Source organism: Carlito syrichta, unplaced genomic scaffold (assembly GCF_000164805.1).
Source record: "Carlito syrichta isolate Samal-C Ts95f unplaced genomic scaffold, Tarsius_syrichta-2.0.1 Scaffold302231, whole genome shotgun sequence".
In the NCBI taxonomy this organism is placed as follows: domain Eukaryota; kingdom Metazoa; phylum Chordata; class Mammalia; order Primates; family Tarsiidae; genus Carlito; species Carlito syrichta.
Window position 1 is genome coordinate 867,841 of NW_007246327.1, and position 20,160 is coordinate 888,000.

General features: G+C 36.7%; 1 protein-coding gene across 4 annotated transcripts in view; it reads left to right on the forward strand.

Moving 5' to 3' along the window:
• The window catches only part of LOC103258466 (ankyrin repeat and KH domain-containing protein 1), a 125,880-nt gene that overhangs the window by 103,624 nt on the left and 2,096 nt on the right, over positions 1–20,160 (forward strand). For 3 of the 4 annotated variants that reach the window (XM_008056130.2, XM_021711399.1, XM_008056131.2), the window contains 12 exons: positions 272–485; positions 3,023–3,198; positions 3,396–3,558; positions 6,158–6,253; positions 6,723–6,839; positions 10,108–10,282; positions 11,097–11,544; positions 12,029–12,175; positions 13,254–13,403; positions 13,564–15,167; positions 18,193–18,369; positions 19,759–19,959. In XM_008056130.2, the coding sequence (XP_008054321.1) occupies positions 272–485; positions 3,023–3,198; positions 3,396–3,558; positions 6,158–6,253; positions 6,723–6,839; positions 10,108–10,282; positions 11,097–11,544; positions 12,029–12,175; positions 13,254–13,403; positions 13,564–15,167; positions 18,193–18,369; positions 19,759–19,959 (3,668 nt within the window). Of the gene's footprint in view, positions 1–271; positions 486–3,022; positions 3,199–3,395; positions 3,559–6,157; positions 6,254–6,722; positions 6,840–10,107; positions 10,283–11,096; positions 11,545–12,028; positions 12,176–13,253; positions 13,404–13,563; positions 15,168–18,192; positions 18,370–19,707; positions 19,960–20,160 lie in introns of all 4 variants that reach the window. The other variant, XM_021711398.1, reaches the window with a different exon arrangement.

A 20,160-nucleotide genomic window follows, 5' to 3' on the forward strand; every position in this document is an offset into this window, starting at 1 on the left:
CCAGGCAGGTCTCGAACCCGCAGGCTCAGGCAGTCCACTCACCTCAGCCTCCCAAAGCGCGGGTTTACAGGCTGAGCCACTGAGCCCGGCTGGGGTTATGTTTTAAATTGTGAAACTTTTCTATTCCTTAGTATTGGTTGGAACAAATAAATTCTATTTATTGGTGTTAAAAACCTTTTTTTTTTTTAATAAAACATTTTCATCTTTAATGCTTTTTAAAAATAATAAGAAACATATTATTTTAATTTTCTAAGCATATTTCCCTTTTTAGGACTGGGAGTAAACTAGGTATTTCTCCCCTGATGTTGGCTGCAATGAATGGACATGTTCCTGCAGTGAAACTGCTGCTTGATATGGGTTCAGACATTAATGCCCAGATAGAGACCAATCGGAACACAGCTCTCACCCTGGCCTGCTTCCAGGGACGAGCAGAAGTAGTGAGTTTGCTTCTGGACCGAAAAGCCAATGTTGAACATAGGGCAAAGGTAAGCATTTTTAATGTGTCACCTATTTCAGATATATTTCAGAAAGAACATGCCATTTCAACTTGAATTTAATGTTTTAAATTGTTATAAATTAAAACCAATACCCCAATGCAGGATTAGGGGATTATGCTATACAGTAGATAGTAACACACTATCACCATTCATAACTTTTATTAAGGACAGTAAAGAAATCAGAAACAGAATCAGAATTTTTTTTTCCCCAACATCAGCCTTGAGTAGTTTTCTGTTAATACTGTAGTTTGCAACTTTTGAATGTGGTGCAATTATTTTGTATTAAGTCTGATAGTATAGATTTTTTTTTTTTTTTTTTGAATTGGAGTCTCACTCTGTCACCCACACTGGAGTGCAGTGACCGCTCCTGGCCACCACAGCCTCGACCTACTGGGCTCCGGCGATTCTTCTGCTTCAGCCTTCCAAGTAGCTGGAACTACAGGCGTGCGCTACCACACCTGGCTAATTTTTTATTTATTGTAGAGATGAGGTCTTGCCAAGTTGCCCGGGTGGGGTTTTTAAAGAACTCCTTTCATGAGGCATGTGCTTACTCACCATTGGTAAAAACCCCAAACCAGTGACTGTGTGGAGTTTAAAAAAAGAAAGAAAGAAAAGAAAAAGAAAAACTCAAGCAAAAAATTAATTTATAGATTATAAAGTAAGACAACTAAAATCTAATTTATGACAGATTTTGCTAGTTTCATGACATTTGGCATTTAGAAAATAGGAAGTAGTATGCTAGTGGTTTGAATTTCTTTGCTTAGAACTGTTAGTTACTGAGAACCCTAGAAAAATGTTTTTTATTTTTATTTGTTTATTTTAAAGATGTGGGGTGCAATTCAGGGTTACATATACAAATGTTCATTATGCAGGTACCCTTGTTGATGAGGTGTGCCCCTCCCTTCCCTGGCAGTTTCCCTCAACTGCCAATCCCATGCCCTCTCCCCTGGCAGTTTCCCAATACTGCCAATCCCTTTCTTACAGTATTATGATAATTGTTCATGGTCCACTTATGAGTGATAACATATGGTACTCTGTTCTTTGTTTCTGTGATAAATCACCGAGTATGATAGACTCTAAATCCATCCAAGTTGATGTGAAGTCCATGTGTTTGTCCTTCTTTATGACTGCATAATATTCCATTGTGTATATGTACCATATTTTAAAAATTCTGTCCAGCTTTGATGGGCAGCATGGTTGGAGAACCCTAGAAAAATGTAGCTTGGGTGGAATTTTTTATAATTAGCCAAAGCTAATCAAGTAGTTATTTCAAATTTAAGTTTAAATGGAAATCTCATATTTTTTTCCTGAAATTCTTTAGTTATATTTCTTAAAATTTAATGTGACATTTACCTTATTTTAAAACGAAATAAGGAGGTACAGTTTTCCCTCAGACTTTTTATCATACAGAGAGAAATGAGCATTTCCTTCCACTCAGTTTGTTTCTTTCTATTACAAGTATTTATTATGGTTCACTTATCCATTATAAGTCCTAGAGAAATCTGTATTATTTTGGGAATGGTACCAGTAAGAAATTACCTTTGACAAAAATGTTAGAGACTAATATACAAAAGACATGAGTGCAAAAATTTTATGAAGTGAAGTTTTTTTGTTTTTTTTGGTTTTTTTGAGTTGGAGTCTCACTCTGTCACCCAGACTGGAGTGCAGTGGCCACTCCCGGCCACCGCAACCTCGTCCTACCAGGCTCCGGCGATTCTTCCGCCTCAGCCTTCCAAGGAGCTGGAACTACAGGTGCGCGCTACCACGCCCGGCTAATTTTTTGATTTATTGTGGAGATGAGGTCTCGCTGCCCAGGCGGGTCTCGAACCCGTGGGCTCAGGCAATTCACTCACCTCAGCCTCCTAGAGGCGCGGGATTACAGGCTGAGCCACCGAGCCCGGCGAAGTGAAGTTTTTAATCTGCTTATATGTATCTCTATTCATCATGTAAAGATGTTATCTGAGTAAATTTATAGAAGTGTAGAAATTATGAAATTACTTTTTTGTTTTAGCATGAGGTGATATAAATGAATCCATTCTAGCATATCTAGCAGAATCTAACAATTTTCACTTGCTGCTTAGTAAAATTCAAGACTGAATATTGCTTAGCTTTATTATGAGAGCAAATCAGAACTAGAATTGTCTTAAAAGTTAATTGCTTTAGTCTTTTTAAGAAATTTTGTGGCCAGGTGTGGTGGCTCATGCCTATAATCCCAGCACTTTGGGAGGCCGAGGTGAGAGGATTGCCTGAGCCCACGGGTTTGAGACCAGCCTGGTCAATCTGGCGAGACCTCACCTCTACAATAAATCAAGAAAAATTAGCTGGGCATGGTGGCACATGCCTGTAGTTCCATCTACTTGGAAGGCTGAGATGGAAGGATCACCTGAGCCCAGTAGGTCAAGGCTGCGATGGCTGTGAACATGCCACTGCACTCCAGCCTGGGCACCAGAGTGAGACTCCAACTCAAAAAAAAAAAAAGAAAAGAAATTATGTAATTTAGTTGTATAATTTATTGGTTTAAACAGACTGGTCTTACCCCCTTGATGGAAGCTGCTTCTGGAGGATATGCAGAGGTTGGAAGAGTTCTCCTTGATAAAGGAGCAGATGTCAATGCCCCTCCTGTGCCTTCCTCAAGAGACACTGCTTTAACAATAGCAGCGGACAAAGGTCACTACAAGTTTTGTGAGCTCCTAATTCATAGGTGAGTAATTTTCTATTAATATATATTGACCTTCCTGTGGTCTTTTTTACTTGGTGGAGCCTTCAGAATTAATTAAAAACCTTTATTGACATTTTTAAGAAGAGATTATTTGCATGCTATTTTGTAAAAGATAAAACTAGAAAAAGTCAACCTCTTCTTTACAGGAAACAAACTGTATTAACATTCTTTGTTTATAGGGGAGCCCACATTGATGTTCGTAACAAGAAGGGAAACACACCACTTTGGCTGGCTTCCAATGGTGGTCATTTTGATGTAGTGCAATTGCTAGTGCAAGCAGGTGCTGATGTGGATGCAGCAGACAACCGGAAAATCACACCCCTTATGTCAGCGTTTCGCAAGGTAATTTGATATGGGGAGGAAAACATCAAATTTAATAATTTTAAGCCAATTCTAAATTGAAACCATGTGAGAAAGATAAGTTGATCTTGGAGAAGTGAGTGTATTTCCATACAAAAGTCACTGTTATCTTTCTATTCTTTTATGGCCAAATCTAAGTAAGAGCTATGTAGTAGTTTACTATAAACAACTTTGTTCTTAAATCACTTGATATCGTGACTTTTTGTTAGGTTGTTCATAAAACATGCGATTTAAGGAACGTTATTATGTACAGATGGATGTTTTCTCTACCTAAAGAAGAACAAAAAAGGAGTAGACTTTCATAAAACTTATTACACTTCAAATATATTTTAAGGTCCACTTACCTGCTATATTTTAAAAAGCCTTCCCATTGCAATTATGATAAACTGCAAACTATTTAATAGGGCCTACATAGCCCTGTATAATAAGGTTCATGTCAACCTCCACAGACCGGTTATTCATGCTACCATCCCCCTTTGCTCACTACATTCTCTAGTCACTGGCCTAGAGTACAATAAATTTTCAGCTGCCTCAGGGGCTTTGCTCACTGATTTTGTTTTCCTGACATGTTTCCCCTTATTCAGCTCTCATTTTAAAATGTCATTTCTCAAAGAGTTTTTCCCTAACACACAAATAGAAAAAGGTTCTTCTGTTTCTCTTTTATAGTTGAGTTTTTATTTGCCTTATCCCAATTTGTAATTAAATATTCAAAAAGTATGTACCTTTTTAATGCCTATTTTGTCAACCAGACTGGAAGGTCCATGAGGACCAAGAGTCATGACCACCTCTTTCTACACTGTTTATCCAGTTGTTTAGTACAGTGCCTGACACCTATTAGGTGGTCACTAAATAGCTATTGAATGACAGCAGTATAAGTTATATGTCTTATAAAGAAAAATTTAAAAATACTTTTAAGTTTTTTAAATTTCAGTTGAAGTATAATTTGCATATAGTGAAATGCACGAATCATAAGGTGCATGGTTTAATGAATTTTGGTAAATGCATACATACATGTAACCCACACCCCTTAAAGATATAAATTATTTCCATAACCCTGAAAGTTTCCCTCATGCCTGTTTTCAATTTCCTGCCCTAGAGACAACCACTTCTCTGATTTTTATCTTCATTAGACTAATTTTTTAATATTTATTTTTTTAGAGACAGGGTATTGCTCTGTCACCCAGACTGGAGTACAGTGGCACAATCTTGGCTCAATGTAGCCTCAAGCTCCTGGGCTCAAGATGTCCTCCTGCCTTAGCCTTCTTAATAGCTGGGATTACAGGTGCACGCTACCATACCCAGCTAATTTTTTATATTTTGTAGAGATGGGGGTCTCACTATGTTGCCCAGGCTGGTCTTGGACTCCTGGCCTCAAGTGATCCTCCTTAGCCTCCCAAAGGCTGGGATTACAGGCGTGGACCACCATGCTCACCTCCATCAGACTAATTCTTGAGGATGTTTTAGCACCTTAGTAAGAGGGGAAGCTATGCAAGCTTTGTTATATTAAAATAGAGATGCTTAGAATTGATTATAGATTATCCAGCCCCTGATAATGACATTTGAAAAGTGTTTTATTTAGATTCAAGTTACAGGGCTCAGAAAAATGTGATAGTCTGCCTTAAGTTTAGTAAGGTAGAGCCAAAATGATGCTTCACATAAGATCCTCTTTGTTTTATCACTCATTTCTCTTTTACATTGAGGTTCATTTTATTTTATAATTTTTACTTATATCAATATTTATATAATATACAGAGGGTGCCAAAAAAGTATACACATTTAAAGGAAGGAAAAAAAGGTATTAAAATTGTAATATTCAATATATACCAATAACAAAAGATGAATGCAAGTCATGTTTGAATTCTGCAGTTACAAGAAGTACTCAGAGTGGTTACCATCAGCATCCAGACACTTGTGGTTATGGCAAATTACTGTTTGAGCAACACTGACCAAAGTGTCCACTTGTATTGTGCATGCCAACTTCAATTTCTTCCCGAAGTACTGCCAGTGTAGCCAGTTTTCTGTGGTATACCACATACTTTAAGGTCCTCTATACGTAGAAATCAAGGGGTATTAAGTCAAATACCACTTCAAAATGGTCTTGTACTCCTTGAATGACAACTGTACTTCTGCCATTTTCTTCGACTGTCCTGCCTGTCGCATTCATTTGATTAACACCATCTTTTGAGCTAACATCATACTACACATTGCTACTGTAATTCAATTCAATTTTGAAAAGTAATACATAGTATCTTTTTTGAGCACCCTCCCCGTCCTCTCCCCTGCCCTGCCGGTATTTATTCTAGAAGATACTGTTTTCTGCAGGAGCATTTCTACTTTCTGTGGGAAGTGGGCTGACTAAATTCAGGAGAAATGTCTTCTGGTTACCATATACTCTTGAGTATGTTGTACATAATGGTTTTCTGTTTATAAACTGATCACTGTTCTTATTTTTATAATTTTAATTTCAAATTTAGTAAACTATTTGAAAGTATTAATCTACTTTTTTATTGTTAAGTTGTTAAGCATATGGGCAGAATTTCAAGGAATTCTTTTGTGTATTTTTTTGTTATAATTCTTACAGGGTCATGTAAAAGTTGTTCAATATTTGGTGAAGGAAGTAAACCAGTTCCCTTCTGATATAGAATGTATGCGATATATAGCAACAATTACAGATAAGGTAAGTTTAACATGCAGTTGAAGCACATTTTTGTTCTTTGTGGAGTGATATGCCAAAATACGTAGTTAGGATTGTGTTCTTCTGTTATCTAAAAGGTTGATCACCTGATCTTTTTATGCTTTTGTTTCTCCATTTGCAAAGTAGATGGATATAATACTTCTGACAAACTATTTGGAGATTTCCTTTTTACTATGGACCATAATCACAGTGACTACAGCTAAGATGTATTATTGAACCATTAGCCTGATTCAAAAGTTTTGTCAGAACACACAAATTTATAGGAAATAGTGCCTTTTTTTGATGAAAGATTGATTTGAGACTAGATTCAAAGGATAATTTAATTTGGCTTAGTAAATTTTCAGTTGTTTGAGCTTTAACCCCTGGACTTTAATGTGCTCATCAGCTCTAGTTTTATTTAACCTCTTTATATTATGTGTTCTTGTGTTTACATAATTGTTTTTTACTATAGGAACTATTAAAAAAATGTCACCAATGTGTTGAGACGATTGTGAAGGCTAAAGACCAGCAGGCTGCAGAAGCAAATAAGAATGCAAGTATTCTTTTAAAGGAACTTGATCTGGAAAAGGTGAGTGGGGAAAATAATTTTCCTTTTCAGAAATTAGAAATTTAATTTTATTAATTAAGTTAAATTTAATTTTAGAATTAGAAGTTTCCTTTTGAGAAATTTTGAAAATTTGCTACAATAAATTTGTTACCTGTATGATCAATAATCTTAACAAAATATGATTCAAAGGAAATGGTTAACAGATTTTTAAGCCACCATCAGTTTTTAAATTCTGACCCATCATTCATAAAAGATATTTTGAACCCATATATACATGAGGGACAAAATTTTGAGCGAGATCCCACTTTACCAAATGATATTACTCCCTACAGTTTTAACATTAGCTTGAGAAGAAATTTAGTAAAGCAGTAGAAATCATTTGCTTATTATAAGATCTGGATTATAAGTGGTTTACTAGATTCCCAATTTAAAGAGTGTCTCGTATCCTAAGATGTTTGATATAGTGGAAAAAAATTTTAAATTGCCTTTCTGAGGCTTAGTGTGCTTACTGGGAAAATGAAAGTGTTGAATTTGAGTCCAGAAATTATATTGGTAGAAAAAACATGATCAAGTGGAGTTATTCTAGGAATATAAGAGATAGCTTAACATGAAGATACTTTGTTGATGATTAAAGGAAGAAAAAAGTATGATTGTTTTGAGAAATGCTAAAATTTTGATAACCATTTTTGGTTAAAAAAATAAATAAAACTTCATACTCAAAAAACAGAAGAAAAGGTTGCTTACAAATTATTGAGAAAAAGAAAGATAACTTACTCAGAATAAAAAGTGGTCACATGAATAGGCAATTCACAGAAAAAGAAATAGATATTCCATAAATAGATGGAGAATGCTCAACTTTCATTAATAAACAAATAACTACACAATAAGAGTGGTTTAAATTTGACCAGACTGGCAATGCTTCAGATTGAAAGGTTTCTGTATCTTTGATGACAAGAATATTTAGACATTAGCACTCTAATATGATTTTTGATATATGGTATGAATTAATATAACTATTAATGGAGGCACTTTGACAAATGAATCAATAAAAAAGGACCATACTTTTATTCCAGCTAGTCCATTTTAGGAATTTAATAAGGTAAATAATTAGACAAATGTTCAATGATGTAACTACATAAGGACATTTGTTGTCTCATTGTTTATAGTAAGGGAAAAAGTATAAACATAAGAATTTTATTGTTAGAAAATTAAATAAATTTTAGTACTACTGTGATAAATTTGATTATAGTTAAAATCAGAAAGAAAAAAGATACATCCATTTTAAAATCAAGTGGAGTTTGAAGTTAGATGACTACTAAGGTCCCTTCCTTGTCTGTAATTTTTATTTTTGTGTAAACTACTTGGGGATTTGGTCAGTTTGATCTTATTCCAACAGGTTGATAATTTGCTTTTTAGCTCAACACATTTGTCATTTATGTCAAAGTTTAGTAAGCTTCATTCATGTAAGTTATACAATTCAGTGGCTTTTAGTATTTTCACAGAACTTTGCATTCACCACCACAATCAATTTTAGATCCTTTTCATTATCCTCAAAAGAAACATTGCAACCCTTAGCTATTACCCCTTTCCACAATCCCTCCTCCCAAGTATAACCACTAATCTACTTTCTGTCTCTATAGATTTGCCAGTTCTGGACATTTTATATAAATGGAATCATACAATATTTGATTTCTTTCACTGAGCAAAATGTTTTCAAAGTTCTTGCATAATATAGTATGAATCTGTACTTCATTTATTTTTAATGCCATACAAAAAATGTTCTATTCTATAGGTATACCACATTTTGTTTATCTGCGTATCAGTTGATGGATAGTGAATGATTTCCACATTTTGCAAATTATGAATAATGCTGCTATAAATTTAAGTGCACCAAGTTTTGTATTAACGTGTTTTCATTTCTCTTGGGTATATATCGAGGAATGGAATTATTGGATCATATGGTAATTTTGTGTTTAACTTTTTGAGAAACTGGGAAACTTTTTCCCAAGGTACCTGTACCATTTTACATTCCTACCTGTAGTGTATGAAGATTTTAATTTCTCCTCATCCTTATCAACACTTGTTATTATCTGTCTTTGATTATAGCCATCCTAGCAGGTGTGAAGTGGTTATCTCATTGTCATTTTGATTTGCTTTTCTCTGATGACTAATCATACAGAACATCTATCTTTTCGTGTGCTTATTGGCTATTTGGTCATTTGTATATTTTCTCTGAAGAAATGTCCATTTAGATCTGTTTTCTAGTTTTTAAAAATTGCTTTATTGAGTGAAGTATATTTGACATATAAAAATTGTATATACTTAAGGTATATGACTTGATGTTTTCTTTTCTTTTTTTTTTTTTTTTTGAGTTGGAGTCTCACTTCGTCGCCCAGGCTGGAGAGCAGTGGCATGCTCACAGCCATTCCAGCGTCAACGTGCTGGGCTCCAGCAATCCTTCCGCCTCAGCCTTCCAAGTAGCCAGAACTACAGTCGCGCACTACCACGTGCAGCTAATTTTTTATTTGTTGTACGGATGAAGTCTTGCCAAGTTGCCCAGGCTGGTCTTGAACCACAGACTTAGGCAGTCTACTCATCTTGGCCTCTCAAAGTACTGGGATTACAGGCTGAGCCACCAAGTCCAGCCTCATAGTCTATTTTTCAGTTGGCTTGTCTTTTCATTAGTGAGCTGTAAGATATCTTTATATATTCTAGATACGCATCCCTTACCATGTGTATGATTTGCAAAAATATTTTTCCCATTTTGTGGGTTGTCATTTTTCTTTCTTGATGGTTCCTTTGAAGTACAAAAGCTTTTAATTTTGATGTCCAGTAATATTTTTTTTTGGCTGCTTTTTTTTTTTTTTTTTTTTGGGGGGGGTCTCACTCTCTGTCACCCAGGCTGGAGTGCAGTGGCATACTTACGGCCACCATAGCCTTGACCTGCTGGGCTCAGGTGATCCTTCTGCCTCAGCCTTCTAAGTAGCTGGAATAATAGGCATGTGCCACCATGCCCAGCTACTTTTTTTGATTTATTTTAGAGATGAGGTCTCACCAAGTTGCCCAGGTTAGTCTCGAACCCGTGGGCTCAGGCAGTCCTCTCACCTCGGCCTCCCAAAGTGCTGGGATTATAGATGTGAGCAACCGCACCCAGCCAGGGTTGCTTTCATAAATGTGTTTCAAGACTGACATCCATAGGAATTCCTATGTATCATGTAAAAATATTATTTTATTCTTTATTTTAAATTACTGCATTGTTGGTAAAATTATACACCTATTTTATTTTTAGTCAAGAGAAGAGAGCAGAAAGCAGGCTCTTGCAGCTAAAAGAGAGAAAAGAAAAGAAAAAAGAAAAAAGAAAAAAGAGGAACAGAAAAGGAAGCAAGAAGAAGATGAGGAAAACAAACCTAAGGAGAATTCAGAACTACCAGAGGATGAAGATGAAGAGGAGAATGATGAAGATGGTGAGAAATGAACCTTCTGAATTAGTAATAAAAGTCTCCTTTATCAACTTCATTTTGGGTACTTTTTGCTCTGGTGAACTCTAGTTAAATATTTGATCACTTTAATCTGAAGTTGACAGTTGACTTTTATAGGAAATATTTCTAGATATTTGACGGTGTAAATTGATACAGAGAAACAGATGTGAGGGAGTGGAAAGCAAGCACATAATTTGAGGAAGTTCAGTTGTAATATAAGTCACCTTGTAAAACATCACATATATACTAAAAGTGATATAGTAAAAGATTTGCCAGTTTTTCTTAAGGTTCTTCTCTACCCTTTCTTGCCCTGATTAGAAACTAGGGAGAAGTTCCTCAATAAATTTCTACTTCAGGTTTATAGAGGGCTCAAAGATATAGAGGGCTGAAATGCCAGTAGAGGCTGGGCTTAGTACTCTCAAAGAGTTGTTTATTGTGCTGTTTGTTGGCAGCACTTGTAGTAGGCAAATAATTCTGCTCTACTTAAATTCTAAAATACTATTTGAAAAATTTCCTAAATTCAAACTGTGCTGTGGTTTTGGTTAGTTCATAAGACAAGCAAGCATTTCAGATCTTAAGAATGTTAGTAGTATGTATGTTCTGTATGAACTTAGACATCAAAATACAATATTGTATGTTTGTTCAAACAACAGTAAAGATTTCTTTATTTATGAATACTGGTGAAAGGAAAATATGACCTTAAGGACGGAATTATTATGAATGATTAGGATTCTGTTGGAATTTGTTTTGAGATCTGTGGCTATCAGTGTGATTTTTATTCTTTTTTTTGTAATTTCAGTGGAGCAAGAAGTTCCCATAGAACCTCCTAGTGCAACCACCACCACCACAATTGGAATCTCTGCAACATCTGCAACATTCACAAATGTGTTTGGGAAAAAAAGGGCCAACGTGGTGACAACTCCCAGCACCAATCGTAAAAATAAGAAGAACAAAACAAAAGAGACCCCTCCCACAACACATTTAATTTTACCAGAACAACATATATCTTTAGCACAGCAAAAGGCTGATAAAAATAAAATAAATGGAGAACCTAGAGGTGGTGGTGCAGGCGGGAATAGTGATTCAGATAATTTGGACAGCACAGACTGCAACAGTGAGAGCAGCAGTGGTGGTAAAAGCCAAGAGTTCAGTTTTGCTATGGATGTGAATTCCTCTAAATACCCTTCACTGCTTCTTCATTCCCAAGAAGAAAAGACAAATACTACCAGTTCCAAAACTCAGACACGGTAAATTTTTCTGATTTGTTAACTCTACATCCACCTTTCCTTCTTCATAGCTGGCACAAGAATTTGAAGTATATTATCCAAGCACAAGTTGTATTAAACAATTTAAATCTACCACATGATCTGTCTTCAGTTTTCAAAATTGAAATTCACCTGTGTTATCTTCATCTTGTGCTAGTTAGAAAGTGAGGTTATTAGAAATTTTTATAGGATTCATAGTCTGAAGTTGAAAATATTAACATGCCTTGATTTTATTTGTGTAATTTTTTTATTGATTATTGATTTTGTCTAATTTTTAACCTCTGAATCCATTTTAGTACTACAATGAAGAACTTTTTGCTCTGTTCCTATTTTTCTAACTTGATTTTTTGATGTGCCAGATTTAAATTCAGATATTTCAGTATAACTTTGTCTGTAAAGGAATAGTCTCTTAAGTTTCTGTCTTAAAATTTATCTTTTATTGGACTTGATATTTCTCTTTTCTCAGACTTGAAGGTGAAGTGAATTCTAATTCATTGTCAACAAGCTTCAAATCAGTGTCATTGCCATTAGGCTCTCCAAACATAAAACTGAATCTCACTAGCCCTAAAAGGGGTCAAAAAAGAGAAGAAGGGTGGAAAGAGGTTGTACGAAGGTAAGTAGAATTAGTCCCAGCTTTTAAACTTTCATGTACTTTCTCCTTCTCTTCCAAGATAGTTACCTAGTTAATTAATGAATAATTTGAATGTAGATATTACTTTAAACTGCAGTGCCATACTAAATCCAGAACATACTAAAGCAAAATTAGAAGCAATATATACATTTTGCATGTGTATTTTATATGACCCAAGAAATATTGACTTTTTGAGATAAACTCTGAGTTTCTTTTTACATAGTTCATATCTAAGGCTTTCTCTTTTTTTTTTCCAGGTCTCAATAATTTTAGAGTTGTAGTAATAATCAACTTTAGATTCAGAATACATGCCAGCTCATCATCAACCGAGGCTTTATTTTTTATTGCTAAGTATGAGCTGTTAATACTGATTTAAAATGAATAAGCTAGCATATATAATTCTATTTGTATTGCAATAATATGGTATTCATTATTTTCATTTAGAAAGAATCAGCACATATAGTCATTGCAGTTTAGTTGATGTGTGATATTTTGGGCAGATTTGGTTGCTTAGATTATGAGTGATTTAAATATAATTTTTGTTTTTGTTTTTTTTTTTGAGTTGGAGTCTCACTGTGTCACCCAGATTGGAGTGCAGTGGCCACTCCTGGCCACCGCAGCCTCAACCTGCTGGGCTCCAGCAATCCTTCCGCCTCAGCCTTCCAAATCAGCTGGAACTACAGGCGCGCGCTACCACGCCCGGCTAATTTTTGGATTTATTGTAGAGATGAGGTCTCGCCAAGTTGCCCATGCGGGTCTTGAACCCGCGGGCTCGGGCAATCCACTCACCTCAGCCTCCCAAAGCGCGGGATTACAGGCTGAGCCACTGAGCCCGGCCTAATTTTTGTTTTAAATGGCAATGTTATTTTAATTTTACCAAATTAAATTCAATGTAAGAGAGTTCAGTTTCTAAAATAAAAACTTTTGATAATATCCTCTTTAAGGTTTGAGAAATATTATTCTACAAATGTTCATAAACATACTGAGATATCTTTTTTAATAGACATTTTATTCAAAGACATTCAACCTCATGAGCTCAGGTGTTGTCTTCATTTTATAGGTCAAAGAAATTGTCTGTTCCTGCTTCAGTAGTGTCCAGGATAATGGGACGAGGAGGATGCAATATCACAGCAATACAAGATGTTACTGGTGCCCATATTGATGTAGATAAACAAAAAGATAAGAATGGCGAGAGAATGATCACAATAAGGTAATTGTGAAAAAATATATATTGTTAGTTCTGAGTAGAAATTGTATTTTATAAGAAGCATACTTTTGTTAGGTATGGTACAGTTAGCATTTTATCTGATGATTAATATTACCCTTTTTTTTTTCCTTAATGTTTTTGGTCTTGTTTCTCCCCCTCTCAGGGGTGGGACAGAATCAACAAGATATGCAGTTCAACTTATCAATGCACTTATTCAAGATCCTGCTAAGGAACTGGAAGACTTGATTCCTAAAAATCATATCAGAACACCTGCCAGCACAAAGTCCATTCATGCTAACTTCTCATCTGGAGTAGGCACGACAGCAACTTCCAGTAAAAATGCATTTCCCTTGGGTGCTCCAGCTCTTGTAACCTCACAGGCAACAACATTATCTACGTTCCAGCCCACTAATAAACTTAATAAGAACGTTCCAACAAATGTACGTTCTTCTTTCCCAGTTTCTCTACCCTTAGCTTATCCCCACCCTCATTTTGCCCTACTGGCTGCTCAAACTATGCAACAGATCCGGCATCCTCGCTTACCTATGGCTCAGTTTGGAGGAACCTTCTCACCTTCTCCTAACACATGGGGACCATTCCCAGTGAGACCTGTAAATCCTGGCAACACAAATAGCTCTCCAAAGCATAATAATACAAGCCGTCTACCTAGCCAGAATGGGACTGTTTTACCCTCAGAGTCTGCTGGATTAGCTACTGCCAATTGTCCTATCACTGTCTCTTCTGTAGTTGCTGCCAGTCAGCAACTGTGTGTAACTAATACCCGAACTCCTTCCTCAGTCAGAAAGCAGTTGTTTGCCTGTGTGCCTAAGACGAGTCCTCCAGCAACAGTGATTTCTTCTGTAACAAGCACTTGTAGTACCCTGCCTTCTGTCTCCTCTGCACCTGTCACTAGTGGGCAAGTTTCCACCACATTTCTACCTGCAACTACTTCTCAAGCACAGCTTTCTTCACAAAAGATGGAGTCTTTCTCTGCCGTGCCACCCACTAAAGAGAAAGTGTCTACACAGGACCAATCCATGGCAAACCTATGTTCTCCATCTTCAACTGCAAATAGTTGCAGTAGCTCTGCCAGCAATACTCCAGGAGCTCCAGAAACCCACCCATCCAGTAGTCCCATTCCTCCCTCCAATAACACACAGGAGGAGGCACAGCCATCCAATGCGTCTGATATGTCAATGCCTTTTGCATCTAACTCAGAGCCTGCGCCATTGACTTTGGCATCACCCAGACTGGTTGCTGCTGATAATCAGGACACCAGTAATTTACCTCAACTAGCTGTACCAGCACCTCGAGTTTCTCATCGAATGCAGCCCAGAGGTTCTTTTTACTCCATGGTACCAAATGCAACTATACACCAGGATCCCCAGTCTATTTTTGTTACAAATCCAGTTCCTTTAACACCACCTCAAGGCCCACCAACTGCAGTGCAGCTTTCTTCAGCAGTGAACATTATAAATGGTTCTCAGATGCACATAAACCCAGCAAATAAATCTTTGCCACCTACATTTGGCCCAGCCACACTTTTCAATCACTTCAGCAGTCTTTTTGATAGCAGTCAGGTACCAGCTAACCAGGGTTGGGGAGATGGTCCATTGTCTTCACGAGTTGCCACAGATGCCTCTTTCACTGTTCAATCAACATTCCTGGGTAACTCTGTACTTGGACACTTGGAAAATGTGCACCCTGACAACTCCAAGGCACCTGGCTTCAGACCACCTTCTCAGCGAGTTTCTACTAGTCCAGTTGGTAAGTTATTAACTGTCTCTGTAACTCAGTTTGGGACTCTTAGCCTGGTCTCATCTTCCAAGATAATAATAAAGCATTTATTTTGTACCTAATATTGTGTGATCTTAAAGAACTAAGAATGTGTTATAAATATTAAAGACCTTGTATAATGATTGCTTATGGAGTGGACAAAAAAATAGCTATGGGTAAATCACTCACATATAATGAATGGCTTTGTATTTTCTCTAGGATCTTTCTGTCCCTCAGTAGTAAAGAGGTTATACCTTATGGCAATCCATTTTCTTGGAACTGACATCAGATGATATTAATAAAAAGGATTCATGGGATGCTTCAAGGATTCTAAATTTATAGACTTTAAAAAAAAGTGATTGCTTGCATTTCTCAGACTTAAAATATTGAAGTTGCAGAGGTGTTTAGGTAGCAGTTTATAATTCATATTGTTTAATCATCTATTAAATATATTATTTAGGTCAGATGTTGTGGCTCACGCCTGTAACCTCAGGTAGAAGGCCAAATTGGGAGGATCGCTTGTGCCCTAGAGTTCGAGACCAGCCTGGGCAACATAGTGAGACCTCATCTCTACTAAAAAATTTTAAAATGTTAGTTGGGTGTAGTAGCATGTGCTTGTAGTCCCAGCTACTTAGGATGCTGAGGTGGAAGGATTGCCTGAGCCCAAGAGGTCAAGGCTACAGTGAGCTGTGATCATGCTGCCACTGTACTCCAGCCTGGGCAACAGAGTGAGACTCTGACTCAAAAAAAAAACCAAAAAACAAAAAAAACCCAACTGTCTGTCTGTCTATCTACCTACTTATCTATCTGCCATCTGTTTGTCTATCTACCTACCTATCTATCTACCATCTGTCTGTCTATCTGCCAATCCTCTGTATACCTCTTTATATATGATGTAGCTATTTATAGGGACCTAGTTATTTATAGGATCTTTTCATTGTTGTTTTTTGTTTGTTTTGAGATAGAGTTTTACTCTGTCACCCACGATCGTGGCTCACCACAACCTCCAACTCCTGGGCTCTGGTGATCTTCCTACCTCAGCCTTCCGAGTAGCTGGAACTACAGGCATGCCACCACACCCAGCTAGTTGTTTTAATTATTTTTTGTAGAGATATTTTGCCCAGTGAAAGAAGCCATTTATTGTATGATTCCATTTATATAAAATGTCCAGAATTGGCAAATTTATAGAGACAGAAGGTAGATTAGTGGTGACATGGGAAGGAAGGATTGAGGGAAGGGGGGGATAATAGCTAAGGGTTGCAATGTTTCTTTTTAGGATAATGAAAAGGATCTAAAATTGATTGTGGTGGTGAATGCAAAATTCTGAGAAAATACTAAAAGCCACTGAGTTGCATAACTCACATAGGTGAATTTTATGGTTTGTGAATTAAATCTCAGTAAAGCTGTCAAAAAATACATTTATGTAGCATCTATGTATTTGCCTAAAATGTAGCTGTCATGATCTTTACAAAAGACTGACAGATTTCATTGTAAAAATATGACAAGAGGCTATTATAGAAATAATTATTTTCTTTATAGAATTTTTAAAGCCACATTCAGAATTGTCACCATCTTTAGGTTTTACTAACATCTACTTTGATTAGCACTAGAAAATATTTAAAAAATTTTTCCCAGAAAAGGGCACAAGAAAATAGCTGCCTAGCACCATAATGAAAGTCTGAAATAAGTAGAAAACTAATCATGTTACCCAAATGTCCAGAAAAGACCAGCCTATAGAGAAACAAGTAGATTAGAAGTGGAAATATCGGGGCAAGAAGGGATAGTGAGTGACAGGGGCTTCTTTTAAGGGAGACAAAAATGTTAATATAATTGATGATAGTGATGGTTGGACAATCCTGTGAATATACTAAAATCCATTGAATTGTATAATGGGTGAATTATGTGGTATGTGAATGACATCTCAAAATCATTTTTTTTAATGGTAGGGAAATCAAACTATTTGAAAATAAGACTTGCTTGAGAGAAGTTTTGACAGTTTTGAAGCTGATAACTACTTTTTTCTGAAATAAGCAACTATAATTCTTTCCCAGACCCTTGTCTTCTTTCTAATACATTCTCTGAAGAAAGCAATGGAATTTGAGAAGATGGCTAAGCTCAAATTTTTAAAACTAGATAGAAACTTTGATATAGTTTGCCATTTTTTTTGTCAGATAGAATACTGAAATTACCCTTATTTTATTTATTTATTTATTTTTTTGAGTTGGAGTCTCACTCTGTTGCCCAGACTGGAGTGCAGTGGCTGCTCCCGGCCACTGCAGCCTCGACCTGCTGGGCTCCGGTGATCCTTCTGCCTCAGCCTTCCAAGTAGCTGGAATTACAGGCATGCGCTACCATGCCTAGCTGATTTTTTTGATTTATTGTAGAGATGGGGTCTCGCCAAGTTGCCCAGGCGGGTCTCGAACCCGCAGGCTCAGGCAATCCACTCACCTCAGCCTCCCAAAGCGCGGGATTACAGGCTGAGCCACCAAGCCTGGCACTAACCTTAGTTTAATAGTATACTTTTCCTCCTTGTAAGGAAGGAAACATTGTTAGATTTTTGTTACTCATCTTCTATAGAAAATGACTACAGCTAATAGAGAAAAAGCTGCACTTTGAGATTTACCACAAAAGGGAATACAGAAGTTATTGAATTGATGGGTATGTTGTTATAACATGCTTTCATTTCATGCCCCTTCCATTTAAAAGCTTTGAGATTTATCTAAAACATTACTTCAGGTGACTGCCATTCTTAAGCATTGGGCTTACTTTTTTGTATCTGGTGCTGTTTGGTGATATTCTTTTGGAATGTAAGAAAAAAATGAGTTTTGCCATATAGTATCCATGAAAGGATTATTTTTGCTGTGATCTACAAAACTGAGCCACATAGTCTATTTATTTTCTTTTAGAGCTTGTCTCACTGTAGGGGAAGTCTTTTTTAAAAAGGAATTAAGTAAACCTTGGACTTCCCATTTTAAAGCCTTGGCTAACTGGATGTCTTGGATCTGTTTTGTTTCAGGTTTACCATCTATTGACCCTTCAGGCAGCTCCCCTTCTTCCTCTTCTGCTCCTCTGACAAGTTTTTCCGGCATACCAGGAACAAGGGTATTCCTGCAAGGGCCAGCTCCTGTTGGGACTCCTAGTTTCAACAGACAACATTTTTCTCCCCATCCTTGGACAAGCGCCTCAAACTCATGTAGGAATCCTGGAGGAACTCTTCCCAAAGAGTTTTGAATAAGTTATTAAATCATTTGTTTCAGGGAACACTGTGTTGTAACTTTAGTAAACTAAATAGTATGCAGATACCCAAGGTTTGTATTGTAATCATGTCAAAAAATTGTCAGTACATTTTTAGGATAGAAAACTTGAGAGGGGTCAAGCTGTTCTTACAAGACAGAAATGTTTTACATTGGGACTTGGATCAAGAGGCACTACAAGTAGATTTACAAAAGGACCCTTTGGGGGCAGTGTTGTAGAGTTATTTTTCAAATCTGAAAAGAAGTTGAGTTTATGTATATGATCACTGTGGTATGATTTCTTACTTATTTTTACATTTTATGGAACTGTATTGCCATTTATAAGTAAGAGTATTTCTTTTTTCTGACTTTCAGTATTTAGAACAGATGATAGTATGCAGAATTGAACAGGATTTAATTTTTTTTTCTTTTTTTAATGAACATCATGAAGTTGCCAGTGAGTATTGGCTTTTTCTGGCAAGGGAAATTACACAAATCACCCAAGAGTCCCATTAGAAACAAAGCTGTGAATAAAATCCTACAATGCTTTGCTAACATTGAACCTTTCTTCCTTATGGAAAAAAGGGGCTGTAGAAAGGGGGAAAAAAAAAGAAAGAACTAACAAGTATAGAGGGACACCAGCTGTTTTCCAGACAATATGCTACGTACTATTAGGTAATTTTAAATGTTTTAGTTAATTTAAAATGTGACAATAATGTATTTTGGGAAGATTGTTTAGAGCTAGAGTAAGAATAAATATGGCCTGCTTCCTTTTCTGGCCTTGTTTAGTTCAATCAGGAAAACTTATTTGTTTATTTATTTGAGTTGGAGTCTCACTCTGTCACCCAGACTGGAATGCAGTGGCATGCTCACAGCCATTGCAGCCTTGACCTGTTGGGCTCAGGTGATCCTTCCACTGCAGCTTTCCAAGTACTTGGAACTATAGGCACATGCACCACATTTGGCTAATTTTTTGATTTATTGTAGAGATGAGGTCTTGAGCCCTGGGGCTCAGGCAGTCCTCTCGCCTCCGCCTCCCAAGTACTAGTATTATCGGCGTGAACCACCATGCCCTGCCAGGAAAATTTTCTTAGACTATTTGTTTCATGCTTATTATAGGCAGTAGTCTAAGATAATTTTTATTGAAATTATATGCTTTTATTTGAATAACCTTATAAAATGAAATTTTTCTTTACAGAACCTATGTTGTGGAATAGATCTTTCCAACAAGGTTTCTCATATTCTCATTTTTTTATATTTATATGTAATAAAACAATAGAGAAATATTTTGCCACCAGGTGACTCTCCTATTCCATCTGTTTCTTCGGGATCATCTTCACCTCTTTCAGCTACTTCTGCCCCACCAACATTGGGCCAACCAAAAGGAGGCAGCGTCAGTCAGGATCGAAAGATACCTCCCCCGATTGGAACAGAGAGATTGGCCCGGATTCGGCAAGGAGGGTCTGTTGCACAAGCCCCTGTGGGGACCAGTTTTGTTGCCCCTGTTGGACACAGTGGAATCTGGTCATTTGGCGTCAATGCTGTGTCAGGTACAATTACCTTTCTCTCTTTCTAGAGGGATATCTCAAAAAAGTTATGGGTTTGCCATTAAAACATAGTTTCTTTAAAAAACAAAGCAAAACATCCCAACAACTTAGTTCCTATGCTTAATTAACACTTAATCAGGGAATGCTGTTTATACTTTTGAGGAGCTCAATCTAGTCTCTGAGTCTGAAATGTTAGTTAAGGTG